At 33.8% G+C, this 16,036-nt stretch overlaps 2 protein-coding genes across 2 annotated transcripts; both read right to left on the bottom strand.

Annotated features, from left to right (window-relative positions):
• Nucleotides 1–6,293: 6,293 nt before the first annotated feature.
• Nucleotides 6,294–7,702, bottom strand: LOC115695392 (uncharacterized). Its single transcript, XM_061118204.1, has 2 exons — nucleotides 7,592–7,702; nucleotides 6,294–6,674 (listed from the first exon to the last, which is right to left on the bottom strand). Exons 1-2 carry the CDS (start codon nucleotides 7,700–7,702, stop codon nucleotides 6,294–6,296), a joined length of 492 nt encoding a protein of 163 aa, XP_060974187.1.
• Nucleotides 7,703–11,799: 4,097 nt separating this feature from the next.
• LOC133038883 (uncharacterized) lies at nucleotides 11,800–14,280 on the bottom strand. The gene is made up of 2 exons (XM_061117390.1): nucleotides 14,239–14,280; nucleotides 11,800–13,819 (listed from the first exon to the last, which is right to left on the bottom strand). The coding sequence occupies exon 2, from the start codon at nucleotides 12,890–12,892 to the stop codon at nucleotides 12,116–12,118; it is 777 nt and encodes a 258-aa protein (XP_060973373.1). The 5' UTR covers nucleotides 12,893–13,819; nucleotides 14,239–14,280; the 3' UTR covers nucleotides 11,800–12,115.
• Nucleotides 14,281–16,036: the final 1,756 nt, after the last annotated feature.

Here is a 16,036-nt window from a genome sequence, read left to right as displayed (position 1 = left end):
AACCACAATCAAAAATCTATTTCTCACTAAAAAACTTTCCCCATAATTTTTAGTTTTAATCCTTGCTCTATTTCTCCATCATCCAACGATTTATTTACAATTGTTCTTTCTATAAATTCCTATTTAAATGGCTATCATGCCATCGTCTTCTTTATCTTCTGTTGCGAAGAAACTCTTTCTTAAAAAATCTATTACTAATGGCATGTTTACTAATAAATAATAAAAAATCTTAATAAAGAGGTTTATTAAATATGAGATAAAAGAAAGGGAGTACTCTCCCTGCCATTTTTTAAGGAATGCGATGTGTTCAAAATAACTTGATTATAGGGAATATTATGAAAGAGAATATAATTGTAGGGAAATATGTAAATTGTGTTTGACTGTGTAAGGTAATATGTAATCATATTCCTGTTAACTAAATTACACTGTTTGGTTGAGTACAAGAATCCTATATATTATTTTAAAAAATTAAAATAAAAATATTTTTTTTATTATAGCTATTTAAATATATTTATTAATTAGTAAATATTAAATTTTATTGTATTTTTTATTAGTTAAAATGAATATTTCTATATATTTTATCACTGTGTTATTTATATTTATTCGCTATGTCATTTATGTACACAATTCGTATAAAATTTATGTATAATGAATATATATATATATATATGTTATTCCTAATAATATAAAAATAACTCAGTTAAAAAAAAAACGATCTCACAAACTAAATATGTATCGTAATATTTTATTTATAATAAATGATAATATTATTGGTATTTAAATTTATTTGTTAATTCAAAAATACTATTCAAATTAATATAATAGAATGTAATAATTCAATCCTATTCTTTTTTAAGGTATCAACATTACCCTCCTCAAAGGTAGTTATTATATTAATAAGGAATAACATTCCAAGGCTAAACCCTCAAAACAAACAAGGTAACGTTCACATTACCATTCCCTTGCTAACATTAACACATTCCAAATAGCCCCTAAGGGTAATGACTTTTATTTATTTTTGATATTAAATATACAATGATAATTTTGTCCTTTAAAATATATTTTAAAAAATAACTACCATATATTATAGTTTAACTAAAAAAGAAAATTTAGTTAATTTAAGCATTCCGATTATGTTTCTTGATAAAGTAAATAAAATAAATCATTACTATTCTATTTCTAAATAATTATAGTAAACAACATATTATAAATATTGATTCTGATTATTCTTTATTTATTCCAGATCTGTTATATTTCTCCATTAGTTTCGATTCTGAATACTGTATAGTAAACGTGCAACCTCCAGTAATGAGTGTGAAATCGGCGGCCAAAAATGCAAAGAGAAACGGGCTATTGTGGAAGATGATGATTCTGATGAAGATTTTGTTGAACTAATAATAAAACATGAAGGTCGTCCTTTGAAGAAGAAATCAAAGAGTAATGAAATTGATAAGAGTAAGATATCAAAAGTTAAGAAGGGGAAGAAGCATGTCGATGAACTGCCGAAGGTTTCATTATAGTTTTTTTTTTTTTTTTTTTTTTTTTTTTTTTATTTTGCCCTAATTTATGTATTTTGTGTTTGTTCTTTTTAGTGTTTTTATATGTGATTTTGATTTTGGGGTTTCATATATTTTATTTGTTTTCTTGTTTTTTTAGTGATAGGTTCACTGATTTGGAAAGATTTAAGTTGTGTTTTAGTTTTTTTTTTTTTTTTTTTTTTACCTAGGTATAGTAGTTAATTGTGGAATTTTTCCTATGCATTTTAGATTTGATTTTAATATGTGTTTGTACTATTTTTTTTAATTTTATTTTTATTATTATTTTTTGGGCATTTTTTAGTATGGTATTGTTTATTAACAAGGTTCTTATAGTTTTAGATTTTATGTTTAATCGTTCTTGCTTGTTTTTTTGTTGTTATTTTCTAGAAGATTATTAGGTATAGTATATGTTAGATTATTTGTTTTGGGTTTTGGCATATGATGTTTATATGGTTGCAATATAATTTACCTACTGGTTATGAATTAGATGTATAATGTGAATGATTTTTTATTAGTTTTAGTATAGTTTGAAGGTAGTTTTGAACCGTTTCCATTATCATTATCATGTTTTTGTTTGTTTGTTTATCTCTGCAAGATTGAGAATACAAGTTCTATCCTTATGATTATTTCAAGTCCAAGTGATACCCTACTTTGACTTACAGTGTTATTGACAACATTAAGAAAAAAAAAATATGTGATGCCAATATTTCGTACTATTCAATTCTATTTTTTCTTGGATATTTCTATCTGAGATCAATCGATATTCTTATCTGACCCCATATATTTCACCTTAATCTTACAAAAAAACCAAGTCCATGCATTATACTTTTCTAAATCTACAATAGACAATAATGAGAGAAATTTGTGACCATTTGCATCTTGTGTGCAAGCTGAGAACAATGTGCTTCAAAATGTAGCTTTTAAAAAAGTTCCATCAATAACGATGATTGATGTTTATGCTGATATTTACAGATTGTCGCAATGTAGTTTGGTTTTATTGGCATGATTTTAGTTGTTCTGTGTGAATGTATTTTTTTTAAGTATATTTCTAGTTTTAATATAGTTTTGAAACTATCTATGTTTTAATATTCATGTTTCTATTTTTGTGTTTTTTGTATATCTATGGATTGAGAATACAAATTTCATCCTTATGATTATTACAAGTCTAAGTGTGTCACTACTTGCACTTAGTGTGTTATTTTAGTTGTAGTTGAGTATTTTCTTAGTTGCATTCCAGCACCTGATTCAACTTGTGTATTGGCCACTAGCTTCCTAATTTATATAATTTATTCCTTGATCAAACTGCCCATTGTAAAATATGAGAAAATAAATTGAGTCATTTTCCTTGTAATTTGAAAATTCAAGCATGATAAGTCAACTATGAACAAACTGTCTAAAAACTGAAAGGCAACAACTATATTTCTTGTTAAGCATCTAGTATAAAACCTTAAAATAACTTATAACCCCCTATGTGAAACAAACAAACTTATTACCACAATCAAGTTTTTTCTGTACGAGTCGTGTATTGCCAATTACAAGCCCTATTTTAATATATAATAATATTATAGTAGCACAACTATTATTCAGCAGATTTACAACATAATCACAACTATGAATGGAAAATGTGTTTAGACGTCGTTAAGTAAAGATTTATCAATATTTTTTTTGGCACTCATTAAAATCACTCGTAAGTTAATAATATTTTATGGATAAATAATTGTTAGAACTCTATAAATCAACTTTAAATCAACTAATTTTATATATGAAAAAAGTCTAATCATATATTATAATTTTTTTAGAGAGCCTTGTGTTGGATTGTCGATATGAAACACTTACAAATGTCATAAAACTATTGTATAGTTATCAGTTTGTAATTATTGACATGTCAATTTCTAGATCGTTATTAAAATATTAAGCCAACCGTAATGCAACTACTTAGAAACATAAAAAATAGAACAATGTTTCCATGTTCGTAGCTCGAGAAGAATGCAGTTTTACTTTATTTTTCGTGATTTGATATGAATAAATCCACTATTGAATGCTGAAAAACAATGATAATGCAACAGGTAAAATATTAGCTATTGTATTAATACATTTTTTCTCGAATTATACATGTTTTGGATTGATTGGAACTTCCATATCTATTTCACATAGATCTACAGTTTATGAATCTGCAAATTTAATTAGGAGGGTTAGTTTTCTGGAATTTGAATTATCATTTATGGTTGAGTTTATGTTTCAAGCTAATTTTTCTGCAAATTTTTGTATCATTCAGTAATTGTAAATGTTTGTATTGGTTTGGGTCTTCTTCTCAAGTGAAGTCATCGGAATTAATAGTGGCTTTGATTGCCGAGGTTAATTCATTATTGTTGTCCTCGTTTGATTGCATGAAGGGTTCAAGGAAGAGAAGCGTGGGTCATGTGACTGGATGGTGAGTGCAAGAGGTATTTATAATATGTGAGCTGTATAAATATTTAAATTGGCGGCTCATTGTAATTTTATAATATTGTTGCCTTTTTTTTTATAGGGAACTTTACATAATTATATACTATTATAAACTTTATTACGAAAACAACTTATAAAACATATTATAACGTGATATTTAGATATTTTATCAAATATACTGTATATTAATTAATTAGTAACTTATAAATTTTTTTTCATATTTAAATTTCTCTATTTATTTCTATATATATTTCAAAACTAATAATATATTAATTAAAAAGTTATGATGGTGTGCAATTTTTTTTACATTAATTAAGATAATAAAATAAAAAACACATTGTCAATAGTATAAATATTCTTTGTGTAAATTACATATAACTTTAGATACTAACAACTTGTAACGCCCGCATTTTATAATAATAAACTCGGAAATTAATTTTAATAATTTATATATTAATAAACATGCGGATCGGGATCCCGAGTATCAAAATACTAGTTTAAAATATTTTACTAATATGTACATATACATTTTTTTTTTTTAAAAGTTTAGCGGACATGCATTTCCAAAATATAGACTCAAAATAATATAAGATCGAAACCCTCCGGGTTGCACTGCCGCGATATGTACAATCATGCCGAGTTCCACCTCACTGCTCCTCCAGCTTTGCCTTTCCTTTACCTACACAAGGTAGCAAACTGATGAGTCAACAGACTCAGTAAGATATGCAAGACATATAAAAGTAGCACGTCGCCAGCTTTATGATCAAGCTGCCCTGAGCTTAACAACGAAGCTCACCAAATGATTAAGAACGTTCTTAAGGGTAGTACGACTACTATACCAAATGCACTAAAGTACCAACTCCGTACTTGTGTTGGTAGAGCCCTGATTGTACTCCCGAGAATTACTAAGTGTTGTACCACGAACACGACGTACCCTGGGTACTCGTGTTGGTAACACCGTACTTATAATAACATCCAAAACAAGCATAAACATTCATATATATATTCTTACGCTATCTTACCTCGTTCCGTGCTCAAGTGTGCCGGTCAGCCTGAGTGGAAGTGCAGCTCGACGTATAACAGGGCCCTAAACCAATATATTCGAAAACCGATGAGAGACTCGCTAAAACACTTATCGGGAATATAAAATGCAAACTAAGCTTAACCCTATCGATGAAAAGGATGACAATGCCCTAAAATATCTAAAAATGAGAAAAAATAGGGTTCGGGAAAAAGTCCCAACCGGCAGGCCGGTTCCCAACCGGAAGTCCGGTTCCTGGGACCAACCGGTCGACCGGTTGACACAGGCTCCCAGGAACCGGAATTCCGGTTCTGGTCTGGGAACCAAAATTCCAACCCCACAACCTCAATTTATCCCCAAATTTTCCAATACTTTCCAGAATACCTGTATACACTAAAATATACCAGTTCCAATCAACAAATCTCAACAAATCAAACAAAATCCCATTTCACCATTAAAGCTCCAATTTGAACTCACAACTTTAAATTCAATCCAAACATTAAAATACTCACTTAGCTTAGCTTATAATCAGGATAACAACCTCTAATCAACACCAGAAACTAATCTAAACAATTCCCAAATCAAACAGCCACCAATTTCCCAAAATTCATATCAAAACCTAATTTAACTACAACAACTTCAAGTAAAAGATAAAGGAAAAAGATTACCTTGAACAAAGCTTCAATACCACTAGAATTCCCTTGATTCAACACAAATTCTCACCCCCAACTACAGCCCAAAAGAATCGAAAGAGAGAGAAAGAGAAAGAACTATTTTCCTTTGTTTTCCCTTCAAACTTAAGCAACTTCTCCTTGCTTCCTTTTTCTTCTTTTCTTTTTCTTTTTAATAAAATTACTTAGTAAAATCCATTCTCAGCCAAAACTTAGCCACTAAAGACAAAAGAAAAGTCTCACCAAAAGACCTCCTTGCCCCCCAAATAAATAAAAAAAATAAATAATTAAACAACTCAAGGGCAAAATGGTCAACTACTAATCCCCGAAAATTCTAACGCTTCTACTATTAACAATAATACCTCGATTATAAACTAAATTATAAAATGCAACTCTCTAGGCCCAACGTCGCTTTCCACAGCTTCCGAGCACAATCACAGAAATTAGGTAATTAAATATAAAATAGCATAAAAATATATATGATATATAAAATATATTTCTAAAATATGCATTCCATAATTATTAATACATAAACCTTAAATAATTAATAATACAAAGTACTATTCATAGGCGGTCTTTACAATTATCCCCCCGTTAAAAGGATTTCGCCCCCGAAATCTACCTGAATAACTCAGGATACTGGGCCCTCATATCAGATTCCAATTCCCAAGTGGCTTCCTCCACTTTACTGTTTCTCCAAAGTACCTTGACTAATGATATGGTTTTGGTTCGGAGAACCTTTTCCTTCTTATCCAGAATTTGCACTGGTTGTTCGTCATATGATAAGTCAGGTTGCAATTCCAATGCTTCGTAACTCAGAACATGCATCGGATCAGACACATACTTCCTTAGCATGGAAACATGAAACACGTTATGCACTGCTGACAAGGAAGGAGGTAGGGCTAACCGATAAGCAACTTGCCCAACCTTTTCCAGAATTTCAAAAGGTCCAATAAACCTAGGGCTCAGTTTACCTTTCTTTCCAAAACGTCTGACTCCCTTCATCGGGGATACACGCAAAAAGACATGATCACCAGGTTGGAATGTAACATCCCGTCGCTTGGGGTCTGCATAACTTTTCTGCCTGCTTTGAGAAGCAAGCATTCGAGCTTTGATCTTGTCTATTGCTTCATTTGTTTTCTGGACTAATTCAGGGCCCAAGTATTTCCGTTCTCCTGTTTCGTCCCAATGAATTGGGGAACGGCATTTTCTTCCATAGAGCAGCTCATAGGGAGCCATTCCTATGGTACTTTGATAACTATTATTATAGGAGAATTCAATCAGGGGCAAATACTTACTCCATGACCCTCCAAAATCCATAACACAAGCTCGTAGCAAGTCTTCAAGTATCTGGATGGTTCGTTCAGATTGACCATCTGTTTGAGGATGAAATGCTGTGCTGAACTTCAAATTAGTTCCCATAGCCTTCTGCAAACTCATCCAAAACTTCGAGGTAAATTTGGGGTCCCTATCTGAAACGATTGACTTCGGTACCCCATGAAGACGAACAATTTCTTTCACATACAAATCAGCATACTGATCCACTGAATAGGTTACCTTAACAGGTAAGAAATGTGCTGACTTTGTAAAACGATCCACCACAACCCAAACTGAGTCGTACATTCCTGTGGTTCTAGGCAAGCCAACCACAAAGTCCATCGCAATGTCTTCCCACTTCCATTCCGGAAGCGTTAACGGTTGAAGTAACCCTGCCGGTCCGATGCTCGGCTTTGATTTGCCGACGGTGTTAGGCATTTAGTGACATAGTCCACTACATCCCTCTTCATCCCGTACCACCAGAAATAGGGCTTCAGATCTTGATACATTTTGGTGGTTCCCGGATGTAATGAGTAAGGGGTAGTATGAGCTTCTTCTAAAATTTCTTTCTTAAGCTCAATGAAATCAGGGACACACACCCGTGCCTTAAACAACAGCATTCCATTGTCAGCAATGGAGAAGTCCTTAGCTTTGCCCGCTAAGACATCTTCTCGAATCTTAGTCAATTCTGAATCTTCTAACTGAGCCATTCTGATTCTTTCCAACAAATCTGACTGAAATGTCAGATTAAATAATTCCTCACTCACCAACTCAATGTTTGCTCTAGTCATTTCCGAGGCTAGCTGTGAGGAAATCATAACCATGTTGGCTATTTGATCAGGTCCTTTTCTACTTAAGGCATCAGCCACAACATTTGCCTTTCCAGGATGATACAAGATTTCACAGTCATAGTCTTTTACTAATTCTAACCACCTTCTCTGTCTCATATTCAAATCCTTCTGAGTGAAGAAATACTTGAGACTCTTGTGGTCAGTATAGATCTCACACCTTTCACCATACAAGTAGTGTCGCCAAATTTTTAAGGCGAACACCACTGCTGCAAGTTCTAGGTCGTGAGTTGGGTAACGCTGCTCATAATCTTTCAGTTGCCGAGAAGCATAAGCTATGACTTTATCTGCTTGCATCAACACACAGCCTAAACCCTGCCTAGAAGCATCACAATACACCACAAACTTTTCTTGATCAGAAGGCAAGGCTAGAACAGGAGCTGTAATCAATCGTTGCTTCAGCTCTTGAAAACTCTTTTCACACTTATCTGACCATATAAATCGCTGATTCTTCCTAGTTAACTCGGATAACGGCATCGCAATTTTGGAAAATCCTTCCACAAAACGTCGATAATAACCCGCTAAACCGAGAAAACTTCGAATTTCAGTGACTGTTTTAGGTCTAGGCCAATTCTTCACTGCTTCAATCTTTCCTGGATCAACCATAATTCCATCTTTTCCAACAATATGCCCCAGAAAAGACACTTGCGACAGCCAAAACTCACACTTTTTGAACTTTGCATAGAGTTTATGATCTCTAAGTCGCTGCAGAACCATTCGAAGATGTTGCTCATGCTCTGCTTCTGACCGAGAGTACACAAGAATATCATCGATAAATACAATTACAAAATTATCGAGGAAATCCTTGAATACCCTATTCATGAGATCCATAAAAGCTGCCGGTGCATTTGTTAACCCAAAAGACATAACCAGGAATTCATAGTGACCATACCTGGTTCGAAAAGCTGTCTTCGGGATATCCTCTTCTCGAATTCTCAATTGATGATACCCAGACCTCAAGTCAATTTTAGAGAATACAGTCTTGCCCTGAAGTTGGTCAAACAAATCGTCAATTCTGGGCAGAGGATATTTATTCTTAATGGTTAACTTATTCAGCTCCCGATAATCAATACACATCCGAAGAGTTCCATCTTTCTTCTTCACAAATAGCACAGGGGCTCCCCAAGGTGACACACTAGGTCGAGTAAACCCTAGATCCAACATCCCTTGGAGTTGTATCTTTAGTTCTTTTAATTCAGCAGGTGCCATTCGATAGGGTGCCTTTGAAACAGGTTCTGCTCCAGGAATTAAGTCGATGATGAAATCTATCTCCCGCTGAGGTGGTAATCCCGGCAATTCCTCTGGAAATACATCCAGGAATTCCTTAACCACTTTAACCTCTTCTGGTCCAAGTAACACAGGTTTACTGGAATCCACTACCACTGCCAGAAAACCAACACATCCGTCTCGTAATAAACACTACTACAAAAACACCCTTTAGAGGCAGTTTTTAAGCCCTTTAGGCGTCGGTTTTCGCGAAATTCGCTACCGACGCCTATCAGGGCGACGCTAAAGGGTTTATTTGAACCGACGCCATATATACCCCTATGGCGTCGGTTCTTAGCTAGGAACCGATGCCATAGGGGTACATATGGCGTCGGTTCCTAGCCCATAACCGACGCCATATGTGGCGTAGGAACCGACGCCAAAACTCCTCAGATTTCAGTTTTTTTCATTTTTTTTTAATTTAATTATATTATTTTAATTTTATATTTATTAATTTATATACATATTTATTTAATTTAAATTACATATTTATTTAAATTTTAAATTACATATTTATTTAATTTAATTATATATTAATTACATTTTAAATTAAATAGTAATTAAATTTGGGTAAAAACATAATTTGATTTCATAAAAATAATTAAATATTACACAAACATGTAAAATTAGTTAAAAATATTAATAAGTTAATAAATCTAATTACAAGTTAATCTATAAAAATTACATAATGAAGAAAAATTCTTCGACCTTTGAACCTCAATCGTCACCGTGAATCACCGCCATCAATTGTTCGATCCACTTTCGCTGTAGTGGTAAAATTTCTGTTTTTGGATCGTATTTGCTCTTTACCCCCAAACTGTTAAAAAAATTAAAAATTTATATTAGTTTATGTATATGTATATTATATATTTGTTATTATAAAATTTATATACTATGATCAATAATTAAAACTTACAGCTTTTTGATCTTCTATGTAACGGTTGGGGTTGGCACGTGCGACGATGTCAGTCATATATTTCAAAACATAAAAACCGCATTCTTGGCTTTTAGGTTGTCTTGGACAGTTTGCTTGTGCAATTCCTTGCCACGGGCCAAGATACTGATGTGCGTCCCCTATATACATGAATGCCTGTTTGGAAAAATTATATTAGCATTTCAATTCGTTAGTTAATTTAAATTCGTTACATAAGAAGTCATTAAATAATTACCTTCCGATCATTTGTTCTATTTCTTCGGGAATTGGGCGGCCTTTTAGAGGGTTTAAATGGATAATTTTATTTGGCGCAACCACCACTAGCGTCCAATGCATCCTAGAAAATTATATTGGAATATAAGTAAGATAGTATAAAAATAATTTGAAGACATAATATAGAAATGAACAATTAGCACTAAAGAATTGAATAAAGTTTACCCGATATTCCAAGGAATAAAGAACATTTGGTGGTTGCTGTTCATTAATGATAACCAATTAGCCAATCGTCTTGCCGCATCGTCAAAAGACTGACTCTGTTCTTCATCGCTGATCCCATGCACTGTGAGAAGCTCTGGGTCGTAAAACTTGAAAATTTTTCTCAGACCGTTGATGCTCTCCCATATGTGCCTGCCAAAAAAAAGTGTTAGTGCCTTATAATAATTTAACTATAATTTGATATAAGGTTAATTAGATTAAAGAAGAGTATACATCATTCCAAAACGGCATTCCACAGTTGCCGATGTAGTTACACGTAGCAACCTGCTGCAAATCCTCTCCAGATAAAATGATCTGGGTACGCGGTGCAATGAATCCTCGGGGGACAGAAATTGTGATTATATCACGTTTATCTTTGAGCCTTAGGAATTCATGAATCATCCATTTCAGCGAATTAGGGATCAACGCCATCTTCTCTTCCGTGAACAACTCATCTTCCCGTGCACCACGGCTTTGTGGAGAAAGCATCGGAGCTTTCCCCTTTGACGCATCACGTCTTGAGGGCGGTTGAGCGAGTGGACCCTAAACAAAACAGAACATAATATATATATATCAAATTTTATCTAATTTCTACCGAAATTTCGGCAGCATAACGGTTGTAATTGAATGATCCCAAAAATTTTGAACATGGCTGTATAACGACAAATAACACATATATAACAGTAGTTTGTTCATCCATCCCACCGCAGCACATATATTCGCAGAACCTACTTCACTACGGATGAATATTGAAGATATTCAAACTCCACTAATCATTAATAATTAATTTCAGTTGAGAAGTTACCTCGGTTGTTAAAATTAAGTGTTTAGGCCAAGGAAGGAACATCTGGTACACGTCCCTAACATATCTGAACTCTTCAAGTGGGACTGGGATTTCAGCGTCCTCTTGCAGGATTTCCGAAACCAAGATTCGAGCATGTGAATCATCGTAATCCTTGCAGTGTACTTTGATCTCACCCACATGCTCGTACAAATACCCTCGGGCCACAATATTGTCGATGTTGTCAGAGGAGAGATGTACTTGCTGATTAAGGGCCGCATGGTCATCAAAATTGTATAGGATACCTTGGTCGTTGAGGGAAATGAACTCCTCAGCATAAATTTGTGGTTGTACCTCATCCTGAGGAGCGTATGGTTGTGGAACATACGCCTCACCAGCCACCTCTCCTTCTTCCTCTTGTTCGGCAGCGTTCCTCTGCTGCTTAAGGGATTGGACTTCGGCTTTTAATTGTTCAATCTCCTTCGCATGTTATCAATGGTTCCAAATATACATCGATATTATGTCCAGGTTGTTGCGGGCCTGATATCATTAAAGAAAGCATGTTAAATTTCCTCTTCATCACTAACCAGGGAGGAAGATTGTACATAACTAGGAAGACAGGCCATGAACTATGACGACTACTTAGAGATCTATGTGGATTTACTCCATCCGCAGACAGACCGAGACGAATGTGTCTTGGTTCAGATTTGAATTCAGGGTTTATGTAGTTCACTTTTTTCCAAGCTTGGGAATCTGCAGGATGTCTAAGTTTTCCATCTTTCACTCTCTTGGTCTCATGCCAAATCAAATTTTCAGAATGTTACGCACTACGATATAATCGTTTCAGTCGCGGAATCAAAGGCATGTACCACATCACTTTTTGGGGGATAAGTTTCCTATTCTCCTTACTCTTGTTTACTTTATGGCGGGATAAACCGCAAGTCGGGCAATAATTCATGTCTGCATATTCCTTACGATATAAAATGCAATCGTTCGGACATGCATGAATTTTTTCATACTTCAATCCTATAGAATTTAACGTTTTTTTCACTTCATAAGTAGATTCCGGAAAGCAGTTGGCAAATGGTAAGATATCTTTAAAAGCAGCTAAAAATTGAGTAAAACATTTATCGCTCACTCCATTTTCTGCTTTTATGTTGTAAAACTTTACCATTGTTGGTAATCTTAGTTTTTTACAACCATCGAACAGAGGTTTATCAGCATCACTAAGAAAATTATCGAATTTCTCAGGATCATTAAGAAATTCCTCCTGTGCTTCGTTAAGCAAGTCCAATGGATAATCATCCAAATCATTACCCTCGATATCATCTACCCCCCGCTTTCCTAATGGATATGGATCATTAGGTAAATGTTCGCCATGGTAATACCAATTAGTATAACTTCTATTGAAACCTCGTAAATACACATGGTCCTTAATCATTGTAATATTCCCTTTAGATACATTACAACAATCTACACACGGACAATGAATACGATCGTGATTTGTAGAATTCTTTAAGGCAAACTCTAAAAATGCATCGAACCCTACTTGAAATCGCAGTGTGTCTCTCTCCTCACGCATCCATGATTTATCCATAACAAAAATCCTATCCAAAAAAATTCAGTATTTAGTAACTACTTATAGCTAGTTACTAATTACACAATGTAACTAACTAAGTTTCTCACAATTTATTCATATTAATTTATAAATTACTTAAATTCTCGTTTTAGATTAGTTCATATTATTAGGTTGTTTTGTTGATTAGAATGTTATTAAAATGTTAAATATTTTTAATAAATAAAATTGAGGGGAAAAATTTTTGGTAAAGCAATAAAGGTATTAACTAATATTTTCCCCTTTTAATTAACTTTTGCTCTTTATTTTCTTTGAAAAATAAAAATCCACATTGAACCTCTCAAATGAAAGAAAAAAAATAAAAAAAGAAGGATTTTATATGTTTATTTTGTTAATTTATTTAGTAACTAATTATATCTAGTTACTAATTACACAATGTAACTAACTAAGTCTCTCACACAATTTATTCATATTAATCTAAAAATTACTCAAATTTTCGTTTTACATTAGTTCATGTTATTAAGTTGTTTAGTTGATTATAATGTTGGTAAAATTAAAAAGTTTTCATAAATGTGAATATTATTATTTTTTATGTGACCTAACTTCTTATTACTATGTTATAATTAACTATATTATGAATGGTTTTAGTAAGATTTATCCTAATTCTACCGAAATTTCGGCAGCATAACGGCTGTAATTGGACGTTCCCAAAAATTTTACAAGTGCCTAAAATAACAAACAAAACAGATAAACAATACAAAATTAATCCACCCATCCGACCGCAGTACATGTATTCGCAGAACCTACTTCACTACGGATGAATATTTAAGATATTCAAACTCAACTAACATGCATTGATAATTAATTATATATTAAGAAAAAGTTAGTAAAAGTATATACCTATAATTGCAAGCCCAAATACGCTACACACAAAATTATGCCGAACCCCTATAATATAAAGAAATACAACGAAATTACAAAATTAATTATTTCATAACTTATAACTAGTTATAAAAAATTGTAACAAGTTACTTAGTTACTAAATTATACATACATATATATAATCAATTATATCTCACACTATTATCTCAAAAAAATAAAATTATATCACACACTAATTCCATTTTAAAATTTTTATTTCTAAACTAATTTTTTTTTTTTTGAAACTAATAAAATCCCTCCAATGTCATTTTATTCACAATAAATATACATTGCAAAAAATATATAAAATACAATTACAAAATTTATTTTCATAAAAAATATACACACACTATATACACACACAATATATACACACATTATATACAAATATTCAATAAAATATACAAATACATATATATACTATACATTGTGGTATAAATTATTACCTAATAACCGCAATCCGACGACCACCGTAAAAATCCCGACACTATACACATAAAACACAATAATATTACTAATAAAATAAAAAAACTCAAATAATAATTTACAAAAACATAAAATAAAACAATATACATAATACAATAAGAATAGAAGCAATATTTATACCTTAAACGAGGTTGAGATTGAACAATTTCTCAACAAAAATGGGTGGCCGGATTTCACACCCAAAGTTTACTATTTGGGTTCGGATGACACTTTTAGAGGCTAAAAAATCAAAACTTTTTAGGTATATGTTATTAAGTATCGAAAATGGAGGATTTTAAAAAAAAAATGGGCTGAAATGGTTGAGAAATGGGGGAGATAGGGTGGGGAGGAGGTGGGTTCGGCGAGGGTTTCTGCTGGGAAAAGGCTCTCTGGTTTTTTGCTGGGCTGAGTGAAGTGGGGAGGAAGAAGATGATCGAACCCTATATACAAGGGTCGACCCTATGGCGTCGGTTCCTTCATAGGAACCGACGGCATAGGGTACACGTGTCATGATCTCGTGTACCCTATGCCGTCGGTTCACATGGAAAAACCGACGGCATAGGGTAATTCAGAAAAAAAAAAAAAAAATTAATTTCCAACCGCCTCTAAATGGTATAATGCAATTTTATACCTACGGTTTTTATCAAAAAACCGCCTCTAAATGTCAATTTCGAACATAGCGGGTATTTTCACACCCTTTAGCTTCCCTTATTATAAATGGGGTTGAAAAAACTGCCTCTAAAGGCTAACATTGTAGTAGTGAAATCTCTAGCTTTCAACGCTGAGATTCTTGGGACACGAGAACCTTGGACCGAGCCAACAAAAACAAAAGGTTCCTCATTTTCCGGTTCAAAAGTCACCATTTTCCGTTTACAATCAATACTAGCAGAGTATTTAGACAAAAAGTCCATACCAAGTATAATGTCAAATTCGGCCAATGGCAACTCCACGAGATCAGCACTCAATTCTCTATCTTCAATTCTAATTATTACGGATCTAATCCACTTTCTTGAAATAATTAATTCCCCATTAGGCAACAGGGTTCCAAACCCCGTCTCGAGAATCTCACTAGGTCTATCAAATTGATCAAAAAGTCTTGATGATACATAAGACCGAGTAGCACCCGAATCAAATAAAACAGTATAAACAAAACCATTGATTAGAAGGCGACCCGCAACTGCGAAGGACGCGGCGGCATGCATCTCGCCCGAGTTATAGCAAAGACACGAGCGAGTGCGGGTACGGGTTTGACCTCGGGCTTTGGTTCCTCTTTCTTCAATCGAGGACAATCTTTCTGAGATGTCCCACCGAACCACACCGAAAACGGGCTCTCGGTTACAAGCCCGGGATGATGCTTCTTGCAACGCGGGCACTCGGGATAAGAATAAGTCCGACGTCCTCCTCTATTCGGTTTCCTCGAAACCTTTTACCTTGCCCCGAACTTCCCGAAGATGGAAAAGTTCTTTTCTTACGTTCAAAGGTAGAACCCCCACTCTCTTTCTCGGGACCCGAGCATAGGGAGAGTAGTAGCCCCACCAACACCGAAGACTCTCGGGTTTCTTGTAAAAATTTGATCGCTCCTTCGGCTCGAAGAGCCTTATCAACCATTTCTGCATAGGTTGTGGTATCACTTGTTGTAATAACCAAGTCATGTACGATTTTGGCATTCGGCCCGACCAAATATTTTTCTTTCTTCTTGAAATCTGTTGGTACAATTCGGAGGCCAACTTGGCCAAGCGATCAAACTTGGTGGTATATTCGGTCAACGACATATTCTCA

Source organism: Cannabis sativa, chromosome 6, assembly GCF_029168945.1.
Source record: "Cannabis sativa cultivar Pink pepper isolate KNU-18-1 chromosome 6, ASM2916894v1, whole genome shotgun sequence".
Lineage (NCBI taxonomy): Eukaryota > Viridiplantae > Streptophyta > Magnoliopsida > Rosales > Cannabaceae > Cannabis > Cannabis sativa.
Note: the sequence above shows the minus strand (reverse complement) of the source record. Positions and strands in the feature narration are given on the sequence as shown.

Coding starts and splice junctions, on each gene's coding strand:
- LOC115695392 (XM_061118204.1), bottom strand. CDS start 7,702: ATGGCTCAGTTAGAAGATTCAGAATTGACTAAGATTCGAGAAGATGTC. Junction 6,675..7,591: donor TGCTGTTGTTTAAGGCACGG/GTGTGTGTCCCT, acceptor TCCCCGATGAAG/GGAGTCAGACGTTTTGGAAA.
- LOC133038883 (XM_061117390.1), bottom strand. CDS start 12,892: ATGGATAAATCATGGATGCGTGAGGAGAGAGACACACTGCGATTTCAA.